This window comes from Dysidea avara, chromosome 5, assembly GCF_963678975.1.
Source record: "Dysidea avara chromosome 5, odDysAvar1.4, whole genome shotgun sequence".
Taxonomy (NCBI): Eukaryota; Metazoa; Porifera; class Demospongiae; order Dictyoceratida; family Dysideidae; genus Dysidea; species Dysidea avara.
In genome coordinates this window covers 8,490,174-8,514,123 of record NC_089276.1, presented here as the reverse complement: position 1 = coordinate 8,514,123, position 23,950 = coordinate 8,490,174, and the positions used below count along the sequence as shown (strand labels likewise).

The 23,950-nt window shown below is 38.1% G+C and overlaps 1 protein-coding gene and 1 long non-coding RNA gene across 3 annotated transcripts; both read right to left on the bottom strand.

Annotated features, from left to right (window-relative positions):
• LOC136255616 (phosphatidylinositol phosphatase PTPRQ-like) lies at positions 1 to 23,234 on the bottom strand. Of its 2 annotated transcripts, XM_066048423.1 has the most exons (9): positions 22,984 to 23,234; positions 22,361 to 22,582; positions 21,151 to 21,501; positions 20,996 to 21,102; positions 20,703 to 20,928; positions 18,137 to 18,233; positions 16,628 to 16,916; positions 4,688 to 4,724; positions 1 to 230 (listed from the first exon to the last, which is right to left on the bottom strand). In XM_066048423.1, the coding sequence occupies exons 2-9, from the start codon at positions 22,368 to 22,370 to the stop codon at positions 121 to 123; spliced, it is 1,227 nt and encodes a 408-aa protein (XP_065904495.1). In that variant the 5' UTR covers positions 22,371 to 22,582; positions 22,984 to 23,234; the 3' UTR covers positions 1 to 120. The 2 variants fall into 2 exon arrangements, with proteins under 2 accessions (XP_065904495.1, XP_065904494.1); XM_066048422.1 differs by lacking the exons at positions 22,361 to 22,582; positions 22,984 to 23,234 and having other exon boundaries at positions 21,151 to 21,597.
• Positions 6,574 to 9,824, bottom strand: LOC136255642 (uncharacterized). The gene is made up of 3 exons (XR_010701016.1): positions 8,740 to 9,824; positions 7,392 to 7,463; positions 6,574 to 6,877 (listed from the first exon to the last, which is right to left on the bottom strand). It is a non-coding gene; the product is annotated as an uncharacterized lncRNA (long non-coding RNA).
• Positions 23,235 to 23,950: the final 716 nt, after the last annotated feature.

Below are 23,950 nucleotides of genomic sequence, written 5' to 3'. Positions count from 1 at the left end.
TCAAAACGTTATTAATGAAATTGTTACAACAATACACACGTGATGCATTACACAATATAGTTATAATGTATTACATAATATACACGTGATCTATTACATAATGCTATGTTACTACAAAAATTATTCAAGTTTCACTACAATAATGTTTACCACAAATGAGATCACAAGCAAAACGATGAGAATAATATAATTGCTGCTACTGCTGTCACTGTCTGATGATCCTGATGTCCCTATAAGAGTAAGGTGCAAAATCAGTAACTTTTGTTGACAGATGATCTAAATATTTTCACTGACTATTTTAGGATTCCCATGTTACAGTATCTTTTTATGCTATACTACTGAATGAAAATACAACAAAAAATAATAACTAAGAGACAAAATGTTGGTGTTTTGAAACAAGTACCAGGAGCGGATCCAGGACTTGGCAAGGGGAGGGGCACAAACAGGCAAGTTGTAGGTGGTTAGGGAGAGCCAGATCCTCTTGTTAGTTGCTGCATTTTTGAAGCAGCAAATAATACATCTCTTAGTAGTATCTCACTTCTGATTTTTACCATTTTGGCCTTTGCAGATGGTTGTGAAGTCTTTAAGGCTGTTTAAAAGGCTCTGAATGTCTTAAACAGCAACACAATAATTTTTTTAGAGGTGCTTAGTACGTACGAAGGTGCTGGGTGATATTTTCATACTTTGGTTTGTGGTAAATTCGTAATAAATGCTAGTAAAAAATGTGCATAATATTTTCATGAGTTTTATAAGCTGAACTTGGCTTGGCATAAAGTTTAGTATTTTAATCAGAAGATGGCTCCTCCACAAGGTCGGGGGGGGGGGGCATTTGCCCCAAATGCCCCATCCTGGATCCACCATTGAGTACTTAGGTACACAGTGTGAGAATAAAGATGAAATAAAAAGCAGTATGAAATAATAACAAATAAATGCTGTATCAAAAAACGGTGCAGAATAGGAGAAAGCATCCGTATAAAAGATACACATAGCAGCACCTAAAAAGGTTGCCCAAGTGTAAAAGGGGTAGTGGTAAAACCAGGAACGGAGAAATAGGAAACGGGAAACGAGAAATGAGTGGAAATGGAATTCCTTCACTGCAGAACACTCTTCATTTGTAATTGAAGGGGTAGCAGACCACAGATTTTCTCACGATTTTGGTAGCTGAAGTAGCGGTGACTGCTGTATTAGTGTTTTACAACTCAATTGCTATAAAATCATAAGCATATAACTGTACTAACAGAATGGCAATTGTATAATGTCTTGGGGTCAAATTTCTGATGGTGGATTTAATGCAGATCATCCTGGCGGTATCAGTGGCTCAAGCTAAAGTGACTGCTTTAATTATAGTCAGCTAGCAAATGCACTACCACTATATGACATTAAGGATCCTGGCTGGCATGTATAACGCTATTAAAATTCTCAGAAGCTCGTAATGATGTTAAACTCGGTTGTAATAATACTTCATATTGTGATACAGCAGTCACTTCAACTTAAGCTATTGATACCACCAAGGATACCACCAGGGTGATATCCATTATCCACCATCAGAAATTTTACTACTATTATAATTACTGTGTAAAACCTCTAAAAGAGTTTACACACACACACAGATAATCATACAGGGGGCGTGGGATATAAGTAGAGTTCAAGTTTTGCATAAAATCATCAACAACATTAGTGATTGAGGTAGATTATTCCATAATTTTACTGCTAAAGGCAAGAAAGAATGTAAACATGTTTCAGTTGAGTTGGTGGACTGATAGCATGATGACGAGAGTGGCCACAAGTACATGAGGTTAAGGGAGTTAGAGTAATCGATGAGACTTCAACAAGACCATGAATCAATGTAAAGAGCATAAGTAGCTTAAGACATTTTCTTCTTTTGTGCCAGGTCAGCATACTGGTCACACTACTGAATCGAGAAAAGTCACTCATAAAGAAATAAGCTGTACTCCTCTGGAATTTATCTAATTGATAGATTTGACATTGTACCAAGACACACAATTGCCATTCTGTTAGTACAGTTGTATGTTTATCTTATGATCTTTTTAGCAATCGAATTGCAAAACACTCTAATACAGCAGTCACCGCTACTTCGACTGCCAAAGTCGTGAGAAAATCTGTGGCCTGCTACCCCTTCAATTACAAATGAAGAGTGTTCTGCAGCAATGGAATTCTATTTCCACCCATTTCTCGTTTCCTATTTCTCCGTTCCTGGTTTTACCATTACCCGTGTAAAAGAAGGTGTGCCAACAAGAAACCAAACCTATTGCCTCACATGCAATTAAAAACACATTCCGTAACCATACTGTACACCAAACACAGTTTAGAGGTCCTTAAACACCTACATGTATAATATATATATAACTTTTAAAGTACATGTAATAGTTGTAACACGGGCATGAGGGTTTTGCCTGATATGTATGCCCACAGGCCCGAGGGCATAGGGCATACATATAAGGCAAAGCCCAAATGCCCTGTGTTACAGCTAATATGTAACACTTATTAGGCTAATAGCCTGTACAAGGCGATCAATCACCCAAGCCAATACGAGTGCAGCTAATGGATGTATTATATACGCATATCTAAAATTTTCGATTATGGGTCAGCAGCTAGTACATTTTGGTCACGTTCGATTATGATAAACAGACATATCCTAGAGATATCATGGAGAATTTCAGTTACATGAGTTTAATGTTTTAATCAGTGCTATTGAATCGTTTATGGAAAAGGTACAGAGTTCACTAAAGGCCAAGATAGGTAAGCTTGCTTGTAGAGTGGTTACTCCATGCAGAGTGGTAGCTTTGCGATGGGGGCGTCTCCATATTAAAAGCATGTAGAAATGATCAATGAATATGCTATAGCACTCATATTCACCTTATCCCAACATTTTTCAACATGTAGGATGGTGAGGATAACAAACTACTCTCCATCTGAGTAGTTTTCATGGCAATATCCAAGTCGTGCATCCTAATCACGTGAGTATTAATCAATCCCCACAATCAATTTCGGCCTCGACATCTTTATAATCACTGCCCAGTTGTAGCCTGACTATATTTTGTATGTAGCACAGGCGGCTTCTTTGATCTGAGGTGTGAAAGTGTTACACAATATCTTATGCCACCCTTAACATTATTAGAGTAAAAGGATGTGTGTAGTGTTAGCAAAACGGTTAAATATAAAGCTGAATAACTGCCTGTCATGCAGATTCACATCATTATTTACTTAAGTAGAAAGAACAAAGCCAGCCTCAGGAATGATGTAATCAAAATCCTAGCTCTGTCTCAGTGAATCTTACATCATTCCAGTTACAAAATCTCATAGTTTACATGGAAGTTTGCATGACAGTGCACACTATGCACATTACTGTATACTGTACATAAGTGCATGTGTAGTAAAAAGTGTAAGCATTAATCTTGTGAAAGTTTCACCTACGATAATACAATACATGGGACAGACACAAAGACTGACATGACAAACACATAATATTTTATTGCTCTAGCATGCCCCACTCACAAACATGCTAAACAGTTTTATAAGATCACCTATATTGTAAGGTAGTTTATGTGCATGAGTGCTAAAAACTGTAATCATGTAATTTAAACAAGTGAACAAGTATGATTAGAAAGAAAAAATAATAATAGCCATCAACCAGATTTGTACCCACAAGCTCATGTGCACAAGTCACATGCTCTATACCAGTTGAACACTTTGCACTGTGGTTCCAGTGAAACTTATTCTACCTCAAGATTTCTCTACACCATGACCTTCAAAGCAGTGCTATGGATTTTTTTTTAATTAAGACTTTACAAGGTCTGTAGGACACCTGGTCCTACAGCCTGTTTAAAGTTGTTACATTAAAGTGTGTTCAAAAAGGTGGAGAAAGGAGAAAAGATCCATGACTGGACCTAGGCAGCCTCGAACCTGCAGCCATCCATTTAACACTAAAATACTTACAGGAGTCTGCCAGGTGGTCAGGGTGATTTCTCCTTGTCAATTTCAGGTATATAATATCCATAGGAACTCTAGAGAGCGACTTATTATCTCAAAGTACCCCATGTGGAACCAAATGGATGAATGGAAGCATGCAGAAGTAGGGCTGGGAGATTATATCAATTGTGGGATTAATCATGATTGTCTCTGAACATTGTGATGGCAATATGTATTATACATAGTCATGATGTTGTGAGATCACATGCAAATGTAAGTGGCACATACTATCAAAATTGTAGTGTGTATAACATCGTGATAGTTATCATAGTCGTGATATGTTGCCACCTACAATCGTGAAAGTAAAAATTGGAAGTGGCCGGATGAATTAGCACTTCTTATTTGATTGTATTAATACTCACCAAGACTGGAGAGTAAGCAGCATGATGAAAGACAAATGGATGGCTATATTTATACTGATATCAACATTAAGAAATTCATTCTTAGTCTAATCTGGGAAACCTACATCCACATAAAGTTTGCATTGAACTAAGTTCGTATAGAATAAAAATTATAATAGGATTTACAGAATACGCATTTGTTTTGTAAAACATTTATTTTAGATAGCTCATAGATTTTGAACAACTTATGAACATGCAAACTACTGGTTTTCATGGAAGGAAATCAGTAATGTACATACATAATAACTAAAATTCTAAACTATACAGTTAAACATTTGAACTATTCTGCTACTTACCTGCAGTAGTGACAGTCTGAGCTGCACTTGTAGAGAACTGTATGGAAATGTACAAAACAATGTCATAATTGTTGTACATCCACACAATGGGTTATCAATAAGTATGATGGTAGGGAACCCCTAAAGCAAAATTGTATCCCTGAAAATGCATCATTAAGTTGATCGTAGAAATCTTTTATACATTCATGGAAGAGGCTACGATCGTTTCACTTGACCATAAGTTCAGTTATTATGTATCATACAGTACAATAGTAACTGTATAGTAGGGACCACAAAGGAGTGGGTGTGGCCCACGAAATAATATCACCCAGAAACCAGCCTTGATTTTCCCTTACGACGATGAGGTTGTATTGGTGAGGTAAAACTAAGCCCAAACAAGCTTTCAGATTGACCCGAAATGTTTTCAACAAGTTGCTATGGAATTTTAAATTTTTTTTATTTAATGGAATTTTCTACTGACTGAGTAACTGACTGACTGATGCCTTCAGACAAGCGTAACTCTATAACGGCTAATGCTACAGGCTTGATTTTTTCACTATTCGATGTCGCTTCGGCCCAACAGGTGCCTTTTGGCATACCGCAGTACGTACAATGCATTCTTCATGGGCTTACCAGTGTCCTCCTTTGTATCCCATTCATCTTTGCTGACAGGGAAAGTTGTCGATTTGGCGCAAGCACGTGATGGCTTCCCTTGGAAACGGAAATCGTCCGTATTTTTCATTGTGGCTATTTTGATATCAGAGGTGCTTTTCAAACAGTTCGTGATTCATACTGCTGTGTAACGGGTTGAACATAGCCTACAGCGAAGCATAATGGATACTTCACTTTTCAGACGATAATTAATATGATTGGTGTGGTACTCACGAGACTAACTGATTCTTATTATTTCACAGCATACAAGTATCAAGACTCACGGTAGTGAGTCGCGCGGCCAGTAAAGCAGAAACGCGCGCCGCAGACAATAAATGACGCGACCACTACGTGAGGATTTTACAAGAACGAACGTTCTCAAATTTGGCCTTCCTGTAATCCACCCGTCACTTACGCTATCCCTCTGAAACTCTGGAGTTGAACTCATCGTGTCACTAGTAACTACCACACAAGCAGTGAAGCAAATCCATGCCGATTGTTTCGTGATCGAGATTGCCGACATGAAAGGGGACGTTTCATTTTTTTTTTTATTTTTTTTTTTTTATCGCATGCGGTTAGACGCAACCGCAGGTGTATGCCTTGCGTTCCTTTGTGCATTCCGAACATTGATCGCCCTGTTATCGCTTCAGTATTCACTCAATCACCTCAAGATTCACATCATCGATTTCACCATACATGATTACCCTACAGTCGTGATTTCAGCACCAAACGAAGTTTCAGTCGTCCTCAGTCGACCTAGAGGCCAAATACAAATCCCAGATTTTTGTTTTCCGCAATACTCGCTTGGCATGTAGGGCAATGTGTCTTTAAACTGTTCTGAAAGTTTCGTTCAGATTGAAACATTTGTTTTCGAGAATGGCTAGTTTGAAATTTGAATTTAGTCGCCCCCACGTCATTTGCTCTCTAAGAATTTTACTCGGAATTTAAAGAATGACGCAGAGCACAACTGCGGTCTCTGGGTATTGATAAACTGGCGCTCTATGTAGTTAATCAGTACATATAGCCACCAAGAAGTGTGCTGCCATAGATTATAGTCCATAGATATAGCTAATCTATGGTGCTGCATACCATCCTTCGTTTTGAAATTAGTCGCCCCCACATAATTTGTCCTCTAAGGGCGCGGCTTAAAGAATGACACAAGAGTACAACTGCGGTTACCAGTTGTTGACACAAGCTGTGAGTAATTAGCACATGTAGCTAGCTTAAAAGGAAGTGTGCAAAATCGCCTAATACAATTGTCACCATGCATTATTGCATTTTATAGCACCCCCACACAAAATTACACATGTAATTACAACATACAGAGGAGACACATGAATACCAAACACTTTTCACAACAATAATGTAAGAATTGTACAATAATGACTGTAATATAACTGCTATGCAAATGTTTTCCAGTGGCCCGCCATGGTAGCAAGTCTCACATGACGGCATGTATATTCATCCAAACACAATGGGAGTAACGAGTGAGTATGATGACAACAAGTTGGTATGACTCCATTTGTAGAATCCAGATGAGTGGGTGTGGCTCCAGTATGTCTAAACGGTTAACAAACATTCCTGTTATAAATACGTGCTAGAGTTGCAATATAATAGTATAGTATTTAAATGCAATAATACATAGTCTCCATTGCATCACTATCAAACGACACTAAGTGGAGGATATTGTTGCATCTCTAGTATGTACACTCTATCAGTACAACCTATCTTAATGGCCACTAGTATAGAAAGACAACCACTCTTGAAAAGCCAATTCCAATTGAGAATTTATACACTGTTACCTGCTGAATGAGTGAAGGTGGCAATAAACAAGTTCCACCGTAATTTATACACGTGATCTGATCCTGTATATTCTGTCAGTGGATGAGATCCACTTGGCCAGGACAAAATGTGACTCAAGTGCCCTGGATGATCCATACTCAACCAACTTATGACCCAGTGGCACAATGGAACTGACTATTTATAGAGAATACAATTACATTTATTTCTAAGATGTGTGGATGTGTGGACACATTACAACACATTACATGTACATACAAGACACGCTACGTACTGTTTTAGCATTTCAAGTCACCACATTATACACGTACCAGTCAACAATGCTTCATAGTGCCCATCAGTAAACCTGAAGAAAAGTTACGAAAAATAAAAATTCACATAAGTACAATGAAACCTCATTAATATGGCAGGCTGTGGGACCAAAAAATTTGGCCTGAATAACAAGGTGGCCTTATTAATGAGGTCATAAGTAATGCTTAGCTATATTTGGGACCTACTAGAGGTGGCCAATATAATGAGGTGGTCTTATTAAAGAGGTGGCCACTAAGTGAGGTTTCACTGTACATATAGTTCACAATATTGTGAACAATATTAATGGTTAACAATATACACTGAAACCTGCAGGTCACTTCTTGTGGAAGATTGCTCTCTACACAAAATGACACATTCAGAGATTGTATTTAGATGGATGATACAGTAACGCATTGTGACTTCAATACTCGTGATGTGTCACTGCTAGGCAGCAACCATATACACGGCACTGCCACATCGCACTTGCTCGCACACACAATTTTGCTAACGATTTTACAAATTGATAATTAAGGGGTGTGGCAACTAGCTGTTTCCCTTCTGTACAAGTGGCCACCAAGACAGGTCCACTGTGGATGAAAGCCAGGCATTAGATATTTGGTATTTCATGTGTTGAAGACATTCCAGGGCTTCTGGTAGTCTCAAATCTCACCACAGTTTAACTCAGGCAGTGTTGTGGTCACCACTAAACTACTGGAATGCTGTGTTATGTTCATCTTATGCTTGGCTACTATATTGTAGAACTGAAATGGATACTCTGAAAAATATATCCTATGGATAATGACTTCATCACTTTCTTCATCAGGAGCTTATAAGGACCAACAGTGAAACTTTTTACACTTGGGGCTGACAGTCAACTGCCTATGTCTGAAGCAGTGCTTTTAGTGCTCTAACAGATTGGCTGCCCCCTTGCTGCCAGCACTCACTGTCTCATACGCTGTCATACACTAAATCCATCTCTATAGCCAGTTAGAACAGCATGCTCCTTACCTTTTTTTAAGGCCGCATAATGCAGCCACCTCTTTAAAAGGCAAGGTTAGAAAATTTTGTCCCTACGGCCTGAATAATGACCAGTTTTCACTGTACTATTAGTGATTAGTGATCATGGGGGATTATTTATTAAGATACTAAGATATACAAACGCTACAACCTCTAAATATAGCAGTAAATTTTTTACCCTGGTCCAATGTCTCATAATAATCGTGACTTCGTGAGAGACTCTACTGTGACAAATACATGTTTATCATGATATGTGCTAATCGCCTTTTTACAATTAAGTTTTACAACACAAATACATGTATAGTTAAACTCACCAATTGCGACTAAATCCCTTCAACACGAAAAGACAAATAATGAGACAACCTTGGAGACAACAGCCACACAAGCCTATTCTGGTGCGTTTATTTAGTAGTAATATAAATTTTAAAGGCGTTTATTTACAACAGGACATAATTACGCGCCCCTCTATTGTCTCTGTACATACTTGCCTTTTCTCATTTCATTTCACAAGATCTCTTGGCAGGGGCGTAGCTTCTTCACTTGAATTAGTCAATGCTTGAAGTAGATCGAGATACTCTAATAAAACAGTCACATTTCTACAAGTGCCATATTTTTATATTGTAAAGTCTGTAAGTAGCTAGTAATTTAAACTATACAATCCGATGCTAAGCAGAAGTTGTAACTATGCTAAATATTGATTGCTGTGTTCAGCGGTGGAGCAAGTAGTTGATATGAGGGGGGCTGGGCTGACCCAGACTTATTTCTATAGTTTAGTAAGGTGAGACCAAAAAAAAAAAAAAAAAAAAAAAAAAAAAGGTCGCAACCAACTGACAAGAGCTTCCACCTCACCAGCTACCATTTCTAGCTGATAAACTACATAAAAATCCTTACATAGCTCGCTACACACTGAATACTTTATTAGAGTGACTGCTCTATTAGAGTATCTCGATCTTTATCACGGTTTTCAGCCCCACTCCAAGAAAGATAATTTCGGTGTGATATCATTCTGAGGGGGGGCTAAGCCCCCCCCCTTTCCGCCGCCTATGGCTGTGTTACAGCTGTTTTGTGACTGCTCTAATAGAGTATCTTGATCGTTTCAATGCAGTACAAGATGAAAGGCAAAGTGTTGTTAAGGGTTTACTAGTTAAAATGGGTGTTAGTTGACTGCAGTTGCATGCCACTAACAGGGCCGTCCAGAGAAATTAGAGGGCCCAGGGAAAAGAGTTAAAGAGGGGCCCAGGGGCAAGGAAGGGTCTAGATCCTGACTGCTCTATTAGAGTATATCGATCTTTCTTTAAACAGGTATTCAAGTGGCCCCTTTCAGGCTGTGGTAGGGGGAAAAATACCCCAGTTACCCCCAATGTGGGCGGCCCTGGCCACTAAAATTACAGTTATATTTTAATATTCTATCACTGTAATCTGGGGTTTCTGTCAAAACCATGGAAACTACTGACTCACCTACTGTTATCAACAGTGCATTGCTTATTCTAACAAAAAGTATTGAAATCCCATCCAAAAACAGCTTATAGCTGTAAAAAAAGTGCGCGTCCAAGTAAAGCAGAGTTAACTGCGACAAAAAGTAATGATATCATAATGCGGCCATGTGCGAGGTGTGCAAGTTGTAATATTAGCTAATCAGATAATACAATGTTATTGTTAAAGTGTTAATGAGAACTATGTGATGCTGCTAGTTTTGAAGTGTGTGAGCATCTTCATAAATGCCACATAAATTTAATTCTCAATAAAGCAATGTGTATAGATTCTCTGATAGTAATAAATAGTTTGAGTTTGGCCGCCTTTCCTGTATACAGCAATGCTACGAACAAAGGAAAGGTGGCCAAACTCAAACTATTTATTACTATCAGAGAATCTATACACATTGCTTTATTGAGAATTAAATTTATGTGGCATTTATGAAGATGCTCACGCACTTCAAAACTAGCAGCATCACATAGTTCTCATTAACACTTTAACAATAACATTGTATTATCTGATTAGCTAATATTACAACTTGCACACCTCGCACATGGCCGCATTATGATATCATTACTTTTTGTCGCAGTTAACTCTGCTTTACTTGGACGCGCACTTTTTTTACAGCTATAAGCTGTTTTTGGATGGGATACAATATGCCACATTCCCCTTACTAGATGTAATACAAAACATCAAATAAGTAAATTACAGTGGCTGCCTAATTTGCACAAATCAAATATATTAATCAAGTAAATTACAAACTGCCTAAATCACACAGATCAAATAAAGAAGTGTTAAGTTCTTAAATGACTACATACCTCTGGGGTGTTAAAATTTGCTGACTCTATATACCTCTGGGGTGGGTTGATGGGTCTGCCATATCGGGAAACACGTGATGGACCTTCAGTTGGCAGATGTTCCTCACTACTTGGCAGTTATTCAATCACTTGTTGACGTTCATGAACATCACAGTCATGATCATGTGTATCACAGTCATCATTGTCATAAAAGAAACGTTGCATTGTGTTCTGTGGGGTCCTTCTTAGATGGCGACAGTTTCTACGTATGGTATGATTGCTTTCATTTTTTATGAAGTATAATCTAGGAGCTTCTGAGCATCTGTTGATTACAACAGCTGGTCGCCATGTATTGCCATCCTATATTGAACAGTATCTCCTTCTGATAATGGTGGCAAAGGTCTTGCACCTCTGTTATAATACACTTGCTGCTTCTCTTGTCGATCTTTTAACTGCTTAGTAACACCTTTGTTGATTGTTGGTGTTAACAGAGAGTGTGTCATCGGTAGAGTGGATCGTAATCTGCTCATGAGCAGCTGTGCTGGAGAAAGGTCCATCCCAGAGATGGGAGTGTTTCTGTACTCTAGTAATGCAAGATCAATGCTGGTGTTACCCTCTATTACCTTCTTATACAGTCTTTTGAAGGTCTGGACATTGCGTTCAATTAAGCCGTTTGATTGAGGGTAATTGGGGCTAGTGGTAATAATAGTGAAATGCCATTGTTTAGCAAACTTTCGAAACTCTGAACTGTTGAATGGCATGTTGTCTGCAATTACAGTGTTAAGTATCCGATGTCTTGAGAATGTCACTTGCATAGCTTTGATTATTGCTACCGCAGTCTTGGAAGGCATTGAGATGACCTCCGGGTACTTAGAGTAAGTCAACTATGAGCTTGAAGTCTTTGCTGTGGATAGTGAAATAATCCACTCCTACCTTCTCCCATGGGCGAGATGGAACTTCATGAGGAATCATTGGTTCCTTGCGAATTGTTGGGGCAAACGTGTTGTACACTTCACAGCCATTGACAAGAGTTTCAATGTCAGCATTCATTGAAGGCCAATATAAACACGATCTGGCTCGTTGCTTGCACTTTTCAATTCCCATGTGACCCTCATGTATGACTTGTAGTGCAACTTTGTTCATGACCTGAGGGACTACCAGCATTTCTCCTGCAAAAATAAGACCATCAGTAATATGTAACTCATCACGTACCTTCCAAAAGGGTCTTGCTGATTCTGGAACATTGTTGAGGTTTGTAGGCCACCCTTCATTTGTGAGCTTCTTGACATGTTGCAATGACACATCTGATTCAGTAGCTGATCTAAATTCAGCCTTCCTGGAGTCCGATACAGGCAAGTTTTCAGTCAGTGTGTGTACTGCCAATTCCATCTCTTCAGAGTCACGATCTTCAATGACATCCAAGTGGGCCAGTGAGAGTGCATCAGCAACATGCATGTCCTTGCCTCTAGTGAACTTGATATTAAGTGTGTACCTCTGTAACTTTAGCAGCATGCGTTGGAGTCTCGGTGACACTTGACCAAGAGGCTTGTGGACAATTTGCTCAAGTGGCCTGTGGTCAGACTGTACATCTGTGGGAAAAACATATATGTAATGGTGGAACTTGTTGCAAGCGAAAACAATGGCCAACAATTCTTTTTCGATTTGTGGATAGTTGCATTCGGTGTCACTTAGACGCCGTGAAACATAAGCAATTGGTTAGCCCCTTTGTAAAAGGCACGTCCCAAGCCCGTGTTGGCTGGCATCTGCTTCAATTACACTTCGTACCGAGGGATAAAAGTATTGAAGTATGGGCGAGTCAGAAAGGAGAGCCTTCAGCTTCTCAAATGCACTGTTGTGTTCATGGGTCCACAGAAAATGAGTGTCCAACTTGAGTAGAGCCCGAAGAGGTGCTGTGATTGTTGCCAGATTAGGGATGTGACTGGTAAGGAAATTTACCATCCCAAGCAGCCGTCGTAGAGCAGCTTTGTCAGTAGGCACTGGCATGTTCACAATGGCACTGACCTTGCAGGGTCTGGCTTAATTCCTTCATCACTAACAATGGTGCCCAAGTATTTGACTGAGTTGACACGTAACTGAAGTTTGTCGAAGTTGAACTTCACATTGCGATCTCGAGCCCTGGCTAAAACCTGTCGGAGGATCATGTCATGTTCTTCTACATTGGCTGCAGCAATAATAATATCATCTGCCACAATGTGAACACCATCGATCCCATCAAAAGCAGCTTCATTTTTCTTCTGAAACACTTAGCTGGCTGATGCCAAGCCAAATGGCATACGAGTGAAGCGATAGCGACCAAAAGGAGTGCTGAAGGTGCATAACATTGAACTGTAATCGTCAAGTTCAACCTGCCAGTACCCATCTTTCAGGTCAAATGTAGAAAAGACCTTTTTTCCAGCAAGTTTGCTTGATATTTCTTGTGCAGTAGGCATTCTGTAGTGCTCTCTTTTGATCACTTTATTGAGATCTCGGGGATCAAGGCAAAGGCGGAGTGTCCCATTCTTCTTTTCTACAATAACCAAGTTGTGCACCCAGTCGGTGGGCTCATCAACTTTCTGCAGCACACCACATTTCAAGTTGGCATCAAGGGAGTGCTTTAACTTGTCCCGTAGCGAATGTGGTACTCTTCTAGCGTGGTGTATTACTGGGATGGCATTCTCTTTTAGGGTAATGCGATATTTTCCAATGTTTCCAAGGCCTTTGAATATGTCTGGAAATTCGACTTGAATCGTCTCCTTTGATAAATCAGGGACCTGAATGGTATGTACCCTCTGAACCAGACCTAAACTAGTACAGTCCTTGAGCCCTAATATGGGTTGAACTTTTTTAGAGACGACAAAAAATCTAACAGCAGAAGTAGCAAGCTTCCCTCTACATTCAAGGACACATGTGCCAATTGGTGTGAGTACAGAGCCTCCATAAGCAGATAGTTTTGTTGTTGTGTTAGTAAGCATAGTCTTATCTCTCAGACGGTTAAATACCTTCAGTGGAAGTACACTAGCTTCTGTATCCGTGTCCAGCTTGAATGTGATCTTATTTTCAAGGACACTGGTTGTTGAAAGCCAAATGGATTCTGAGATTCCGTGAACTTTAAATGCATCAGTGACTTGTAGTCGCTCGCCATCTGAGTCCTCAGTATCAGTTGATTTCTGACTTTCAACTATAGCATGTAATTTCTTTTTTTGACTTTGTTTGAGGAGTGGCCTTTAGTCTAGATGGAGGAGTCTGATTTCTGCTGCGGCAGACACGAGCAAAGTGATTATACTTGTTACATATGGAGCATCGTTGGCCATAGGCTGGACACTCTCTAGGCTTGTGTTTACGTCCACATTGACCACAAGACACTTGCACTGTGTCAGTTGATTTGTTGTTGGATCCACTGTCAATCATTTCTCTTATGTGTCGCTGTGAAGATTCCATCCTCTGGGCTAATGCGACAATTTTGCCTAAAGAGATGTCGGCCTCACACAGTAAACGCTCTTTGAGATTATCGTCTCGTAGGCCAAATACAAACTTGTCTCGTACCATTTCATTCTTGACAGCAGCTGGCCATCCTTCCTTGTCATAATCACAATAGTCAGCTTGCAACCTGAGTCTTGTGATATAGGCATCAACTGTTTCACCTTTGTCTTGCTGTAGATTCCAGAATTTATGACGTTCATACAGGACATTCTTCCGTGGCTGGCAATAATCACGAAACGCCTTTTGGACTTTGTCGAATTTCATTTTATCTCCGTCTTCCACCCACTGAAGTGTTTTATAAATTTCTCTAGCGTACTTGCCAGCATGAGTGAGCATAATGCCAATCTTCACCGCGTCAGATTTCTCGCCACATTCGGATCCCTCAATAAACCACTTTAATTGTTCTTCAAATTCCTGCCAATTTCGTGCGGCGTTTCCATCGAAAGAAACTGGGTCCGGTGGTTTGCATAAGCTGCCTGCCATGCCGTTGCGTAACAGTTTCAAAAGAAAATGAACAAATAACACAGCGTTAACTTCGCTAAAATAACAGAGACATCAAGCACTTCTGACACCATGTGGTACTCATGAGACTAACTGATTCTTATTATTTCACATCATACAAGTATACAATATGCCACAATTGGGGCGCACGGCATGATTTCTTTCTTTTGGTATGTGTGGATTGTAGAGGTGCTTTTCGAACAATTCTTGATTTGAAATGCTGTGTAACGGGTTGAACATAGCTGACAACGAAGCGTAATGGATACTTCACTTTTCAGACGATAATTGATATAGCTGGTAATTGATACTTGGGGCGCAAGTTCAGGCAAAAAAAACAAGCCTGCATGGTACCATTCTTTCCATTCTAATGTGTATGCATGGTTCACCAGTCATAAATGTTACAAAAAAATAAACGAACAAGTATAAAATAAAATTAAGAATTTTAAATAAAATTAGGGATCATAGAAACAAAAAGTAGTGAAACAAGAAAGGTCACCTACACGGACATTTAATCCCTAATTCAGTCATGGTTATAGGCTGAAGTAGGGATTAACAATGTCCACTAGTATATCTTCAGGTGAAGGCCACCTACCTTGTTTCACTACTTTTTATTTCTATGATCCCTGATCATTTACTTCTGTGATTCCTGATTAAGCTTAAAATTTTTACACTTGTTAGTTAATAGTTTTACATACTACACACACGTGGCTGGGATAAAGTAGGTTAGACTTGAATGACCCTGACAAAATGTGATCCAGTTGACCCAGATTACCAGGGTGACCTGACCCAATTCAGTCCATAGAAACTTCATTTAAACCACAGGCCAGCTGAGGGAGTGCACCTGGTTTCCTGAAACAGTTTTCTGAAAATCATGTATGTGAATGTTTCTATGTCTGTCTACACCCACACTTGCTTGGTAAACATGCTGTATGCAAAAACAGCCAGTGTGAGCACTCTGTATTAAACTTACAGGTAGGTAAGGTTTACTCTCTATAATTATATGACCAAACCTGCAAGAAGCCCATATGTTCATGCATCATTCAAATTCCATTATATTACATTTTCTTTATCTAGAAAGCCATAGGAATAGTCAATCAAAGTTTCACCTCTAGGAAGTCAAAAACTTTCAATGCTACAGCCTACGAAGTGGTAACAACAGAACGATTGATATGCACAGTGATACTATGAAAAATAAACTACAGCCGTTTAATTAAACAGTTATAACTTATGAATGCAACTATTACCATCACGTTCTCCATCAACTGGCAAATCCACAACTTAGTAAGTTATGTCTTTCTTATGGGCAAAGCAAAGGCAAAATCTCAGAAAATATAACCCAGCTGTTGAAGGTTAAAAATGACTATACCAGGATATAAATGGTACCTTGATATCATTAAACAAAGAATTTTCTGAAGAATACCATATCCAAAATCCTCTAAAATCGTCTTTGGGGAAAATAAGTTATGAATGTGTGAAGTTTCATACTAGTAGCTAATTGCATTCTCTGGATAAATTGAGTTCACATCTGTCAAAATAACATGGCTCCTTCATGGAAATGTAACTATATAACAATTATGTAAACTGCATTAATGACCTCCTGCGTGGTTATTAGGACATGCATCACTATTCAAATATTTGATCATTTAGTAAGAATACTCAGCATCCTTTTTATCATGGAACAAGAGAAACCTTTATAATATATATAAGGCACACAGATACTTTTGCAAGTACTTTTGTCATTACTAGGATAAAATACACAAGGAATGATTCATATGGTCAACATGATCAAAAGACTACAACGATCACAAAGTTTACAACAAATTTTATTTGTACTTAGTGAGAATGAATTTTATTATAGCTGTTTTACAAAATGATGGAAAGTTACATGTATGAAACACTGTATGTACATAATCTGCTCCCCATATTTACATAGTACAATACATCCACTCACCTGATCATCAGTAGTATGTGCTCTGACCAGTACAGCATACATTGTGTTAGATTGCAATCGAACATTCTCGTAATTTACTCCACCAATAATTGTCCTACTCTCATCCCCCACTATGTAAGGATAAGGATAGTCACTGATATCATTAGTCTCTACTATGCCAGTAATATAGGTGTAAGGTTGACCATTACTGTTAGCTGTATCAGCTTCCTCCTCATTAAAAGGACCAATATCCTCCACATTTGTACTACTGGTTTCATCTCCACCAGTCACCACAATAACAGCATAATATCTAGTAATGGGATAAAATGAGTACAATGATCAAATCTGCAGAATTTCTACAAGACTATAATCAATTTGTATTAGCTAGGACTATTTTGGTACGGAATGAGAAAATTAGCTCATCATTCTCTACCACTTGGCCACCATTTTATTTGTCAGAGAATTCAGGTGGCCTTTTAAAGTACAGTATTTTGTCTTTAGTATTTTCTCTGGTTATTGTGTTGGCAAATTATGAAATAGCATGTGACTTCTTGATATTGTACCCAATCACCATGGAACTTTGGGCAATCATTCACTATGATACCTACTGTATATTCTTAAGTTTTCCTCCAAATGAAGCATGCATGAATTATGCTGGGTGTAAAAGGAACTGTTTTGAGCAAAACCGTGTAGCTATGTATATGGATAGAAGCTACAACTAAACGCAGATGGATTGATTAATCACAACTCCAGTTCCAGTATCAGCTGAGCCCTTCTCTTTTCATACTCACATACAACTCTTTATACACACGTGCTTCATATCCAAAATTAGAGGGTTTGAAACAAAACAATAATCTATCCATTCACCATGCCTGGCCTGGGAGGCAACGGTAACAAATGACTTCGTCCATTTTTCATCAGTCTACCATAAATAAAACTACTATTCCAGTACTAAATTGCAGCACACTTCAGCATACTATCAACTCTTGACCACTTCAAAATTTCAAATTATGATCATATGACAGTGGCATATAATTAATAGAAGTTTTATTGATGAAAGATTTTTGGTGAACTTGAGTAGGCAATTTCCTATAAAGCAATTGTTCCACACAAAATACTCCAAGAAAAGTGAAAGTATGTGCTATTAGATTTTTTTCTTGGCAGGTGCCACCCTTACCAAGCTTGCTGCTCAGGCAGGCCCAGGGTTGCTAAACAACCTATAGCATTTACCCTACATACAGAAGAACCTCAGTTATCCAAACCCCTTGGGACCAGAGGTAGTCTATAAGTCTGAAAAGTCTGTATCTCTGAAACTGTGTATAAATAACCTCAACATAACATAAAGAATTTTTTAGAAATATCAGTATTTTAGAACAGTCACTACTCTAACAGAGCAGTCATTTCTGTAGTTTGGTTAACCAGATAGGCGAGGTCCGGATAACTGAGGCTACATTATAAATGTTTTTAAGACCACAATTCTTTTGATATTATTTGGCATTAATAAGGGAAGCAAATGCAAAAGTCACTTACATGATAGGACCATTCACATCAGAATCTTGCTGTATTTCTATTCCTATAGTAGTAGTAGTAGTTCTTGATATTTGTGGAGTGAGAGGTGTAGGAGGAGCTACAGCATACAATATACATCAATAAATGCATAAAATTTACAAAAGTAAACTTAACACAGAAATATTTATCCAACAATACAGTATTAAAACCACTTTAATTTCAAAAGATCCTCAAAACTGGATTTTTGGTCTGCATGCCTGCCAGCCTGAACAGTCACAATACTAGAGGCCAAATGAAGTTAGCGCACATAACAAACTGCCACCATAACAAACTGCCACCATAACAAACTCATGTATGGCATGTGCCTTTGCTGGTTCTGATGAGTGTCTGCCTTCTACTTTTTTGCCTTTCCTTTAATCTTTAAATACATGGTTGACTTCTTCATGCAAGGAAATGATACCAAGCTGACAATTTCCCATATCAATACACTAGCATATTTAGGAGCTATTTGAAGCACCTACGATACTATAAAAGGGAGCACATAATATAGCTGTAGCTGCACTTGTAAAACAATTGCATGGTGACCAGCTTAAATGATCAGAACATGCTGCCATGCCATTAGTGATCAGAGAGCAGCAACGATGCTCCTTTAATGATCTAGCTCCAATCAGCTCCAGAATGGCACCCAGTCTACTGTGTAGATAAGTGCAAGATTGACATACTCCAATAAGCAGTCATAGCTACACATGCATATCATACGTACATAGTACTGTATGCTAAAACAAAAAAAATCAACAAAATATTGCAATTAAAAGCTTTAAAATGAAGCACAGTTCCAGCAATAAAAGTGGTAAAACAAGATAATTATATGAATGCTAGTAGTAACTACAACACTATGTAGGAAAAACCCTACTTAGGCATTTACTAAACATGCCAATTCCCACACAGCTATATTGTAATAGCTGCCATCATTGATATCTCATTTCACTACTTTTTTGCTTCATTTTAAATTTATTGCACTAGTTCACCTTTACATCACATAGAGCTTAAAATGAATAAGGATACCTTTAAAACTTTTCTGAATAGTGAATGCTTGTAAAGAAATACTGAATTGTACTCACAATATGATCTGAAAGTTTTAAACACAATGGGTATTGATCTCAACCTCAAACCACTTCATGGTATACCGAGTACTAGTGCCATGTACATCTTTTATGCTTAAATTCTGCTTGTGAAATGTAAAGAGCAAATAAATAGGTGCATAGCAAACCTTAAAACACTGTTTTGAGTGTTTTCTTTAGTTATCTTTTACCAAGTATATGAAAAAAATTTTCAGTCAAAAGCTACTAACAACTCTGCTAACGCTTAAAAGATTTGCAAGTTTGTAGGGGAATTTTAGATATAAAAGGCTCCAATGTGATTGTCTATATACAACTACCTTAATGTTTCGCTCTATGCTAAGCTAATGCAAACTAGTGCTGCCATTATTGTTATATCAATGTAAACAATAGCAACATAATTATGTAAATTAAACTTGTATGTATTGATACAACATGGTTGCACTGTCTTGTAGTAAGCTGGGACAGAGACCAGACAGCAAAACAAGCCATGCTTACCTCACAACAAAAAGACAGAATTAGTGTACTTAACAATGTTACATACATATACATCCATGCATGACAAAGTCCACTTTCTCCTTAGACCTCATTTCTGGCCTGGATTTGTACAAGCATGTGTGATAATCTGATTCATTTATTTATTTCTTCATTTATTTATTAATAAGACAGAACTCTGTGAAGCAGGGAATCAGAAACTTTAGTCAAAAACTATGCTTAATACAGAAAACCCCCAAACAAGGTGATGATCTATACTCAGACAGCTTGCAGTCGATGCAAGTTCCTGAGAAGCCACACAGCCTGGGATACAGAATTTCCTCTGCATTCTGCCAGTACTTTAACATCATTTCTTCTTATTTTTTCATTAAGGGTAACTACAAAGCCCTCTAGGGGCCTGCAAGAAGGCTACAGAAAACCTGTGAAACAGGTTGTCAAAGCTTGAAACTGAAACTATGTACACAGAATGCAGAAAAACAAGCTGTGTTCACCACACAGCAAACACTGATACTACAGTACTAAAATTAATGTTAATACATCCATGTACAACATAGTCTGCTTTCCCTCATTCTTGCTCAGGCTACCTTTTTGGCTTAGGTTTAGCCTCTGTGTGAAGGTGGTGATAGCATGAAACTTTCTGTGAAGGTGTAGAACTACTTGTAGTTGATTTCAAGCCTTTTGTATGGTCTGTGACATAATATGTCAACTTTTGGCTTTCCATTGTATTCCTAATCCATTTTTGTGCTCAGCTATATATCAACCCTGCCCTTAACCACTACGAGAGCACTTGTGGTATAGCAACCCAACTAAAATACATATACCGGTATAAGTTTAGACAATCATAAATACTTCTACTATACTTGTAGCATGAATTTCACAAGCCATTAGGTAACTCAAATTAAAAGCTTTGAATCATGATTTCTACATGCTACTTTGCTTATCACGATTAATTTTTATAAACTATCAATTATTACCATCAGGTAGTGTGGACACCGAGATCATTGCTTCAGGTCCTGGTCCAACATTGGTGTAAGCCACAATAGTGAACTGGTACTCTGTACCAAGTCTCAGATCAGTAAGGTTAAATGACACTGAAATAATGTCATCACTGAGTTCAACACTAGTAAAATTATAGAAAACAAAAGCTTCCATTTGACCAGTCACTTGATTGAAGTATGTTACCGTAGCATTATATGACACCTATACCAGAAACATGAAAATATGAATGTATACAACTACTACAAAACATGTTATTATCATTACTTACTGTGAAGTTAGTGATCAGTCCATTAGGAGGATCAGGTCTCTGCCATGTGAGGGATATACTTGATTGTGTTACATTAGTAGCAACAATATCACGAGGTTCAGTGGGAGCTATACAAGAAATCATAATGAATACAAGTTGATATTTAAATAACTCACTTCCTTCAGATGTAGTTATCATTTTTGAGGTTGATCGATCTCCAAATAGCTCCTCTCCATTGTACAGTGCAACAGCTGACACTTGAATCCTGTATGTCACTGATCCATTAAGATTAGTTAGTGTACCAGAAGTTCCAGTAAAGTTCATAGCAAACTCTCCATCTTGTGCTAGTTGTCTCTTCCTCCTATTACTAGTCATAATAGGACCATAGGGACCACTCACTGGCAGGTAGAACACTGTGTAGTGAGTAATAACACCATTTGGTACATCAGGCTCCATCCAGTTTATTGTTAACATAGAGGATGTTATGGATTGTGCAGGTGCAGTAATCCCAGCAACAGGAGCAAGAGCTACAGTAAAAAGAAGACTGAATAGTGTATCCATAATCATAATAAAGAAAGTATACTACAGTTTACATTCTACTAAAGTTGTAGTTATACTAAATGGTCCTTCTCCCACTCTAGTATCCATCCATCATGAAATTTGTAAAACTTCATTCCACCCCAAGTATACAAAAGTTAACGTTAATTACCGGGAACATTAATGTATAATGATTTTCACAAATCTCTATGATGTTTCAGGGCCTCCTACGTTCATTAACAGCTGTTCTCAACCACTAATAAGCTAGGTCATGATTTGCAGCAATCATGAATCCAATAATGCAGTTATATCATTTAAAAATTATTAATTTAAATGAAGTAGGTATTTAAGTGATAAAAACTAGTGAGACAAGAGATGAACGATGGCATCACAGCATAACTCTGTGGTAAAATCCCTACATTGGCATGTCACAACAACTATTTTGTGCAATGCTAAAGTAGGTTTTTCCCACAGAGCTACATTGTAATACCACCATTCATCTTCTGTCTTACTAGTTTTTATTGCTTAGAACCCTAGCTACTACAATTTGCTTAGATTTTTGTGTGCACCCCATTCTAGAAGCAACCCATTTCCTGATAGCAAGTGGCATCTCATCTACAACAAGAACAGTTCACCATGAGAACATGTGTATTCCAGTATGTTGGTGCTATTACATTCATGTACACCCAGAAATGGGAGCTATACTGTGCTTGCTACGGTAGGAAGGATAAAAGTAAGACAATAGCGCATATATTGTATGGCTACCAATATGCCAAAGGCAGTGAATTTGAAGTGTTTCTGTGAAAGAAGTAGTGCCATAGCTTTACACAACTTTTCTGCTACACTCACATCTGTCCATGTTGTTACTGACACTACATCACTATTAACACTAAGTGTACCACTACTATCAGTTTGTACAGTGATGGTATAGGGAGTGTTCTCCTCCAGATTGTTAAGGGTACTACTTATAGTACTATGACCAGTCAATATCACCGTTCTACTCCTACTGCCAAGATTGGTCACTACGAGATGTTCTCATTGTAACTCTGACATCAGTAGGAGGACCAGTAACTACACAATGAATACCCATAAGTAAAATCATCAAACATTTTGTATATCTACACTATGCGCATTTGTTACACACAAACAGTATACAGTAGCTATAGTGGAATATCATCAGCAGGTTAATCATTTAATCAAACATATAGTCTCACAGAAGTAGCCATTGTTTGGGATCTTTTTGAGATAGCAACTACAACATAATAGCCTTATAGGAAATGGTTATTAAGTGAATGTATAGTAGAGATCTTTCACCAAAAAAATAATTCAGCTGTCAATAAAAGTATTTTTATTATGATAAAAAGTACCATATCTAACATCATTACGCATAGGGAAAACCTTTAGAGAAACAACAGTATATTTTTTTTTCATTCCCCAAAATCTAAATTTTGTTTGTTTGCCTGCCTGCCTACCTGCCAGCTTACGTGTTCTTTCAAGTGGTGTAACCTGTAGGCACATAGAGGTCCACATCAACCACTCTTAGTCACTTTTGGTTAATGCCTTTCTACTTCCACATATCACTACTGTAGTCAGCTCGGCACACCATGAGTACATTGGTAGGAAGAAAGAAAACAACATTTTCACTCATGCAATACTCCATGGCCTCTTCTCCAAAGCAAGTAATTTTGAATTATAGCTGTCCACCAGGTACAGTAAGCCACACAGCAATTTGATTAAATTCGCACCAGCAATTTGCAAGATAAGGGTGTTCAAAGTTTCGATTTGATTTCTTTTTTTTTCTTTTTTCTTAAGCTGTAGAGAGGTACAGGGCTTTGATATTTTCCCATACAGTTTGCAAAAATTGATATAAACTCAAATGTGTAACTCGATTTTCCTTGACCTTTGGGACAAATGAAGAGCATAGAAAGGTGAATTGATGTACCAAGTTTGCTATGACGCTTGGAGTTATAGAGTTACAGCTACTGTAATTACCTCTATAGAGTTACAATATATTAGAGTAGAGTAACTCTATGTAATAGTTGAAGACCTACCACGAGGATCTTTGTGATTTAAAAATCTAAGGTAAAGCCGACGTTTTTTAAAGTCATGAATATCTGAGTGGGTGGTCTCTAGCTGACTTACAACTTCAAAAGTAATAGAGTTACAGCTACAAAGTTATAAAGCAAAAACCAAACAAGTGCAAAATCACGGGATTAAGATACTCTAATAGAGCAATCACCAGGGGGTAAAAAAGGTGCACAAAAAATGTCAAAAAAAACTTACCACAGTCCATTGCAGCTGCTATCTTGGCTGATAACTTCACTTAATTTCTAACAGCCAAGCTGTGAAAAATGGAAAAGCCTAGGTGAAAAAGTTGTGAAATCAAAGGTGGCAGCCAAGAAATGGCTGTAATGATATAAATTTCAGTAAAGCACAACA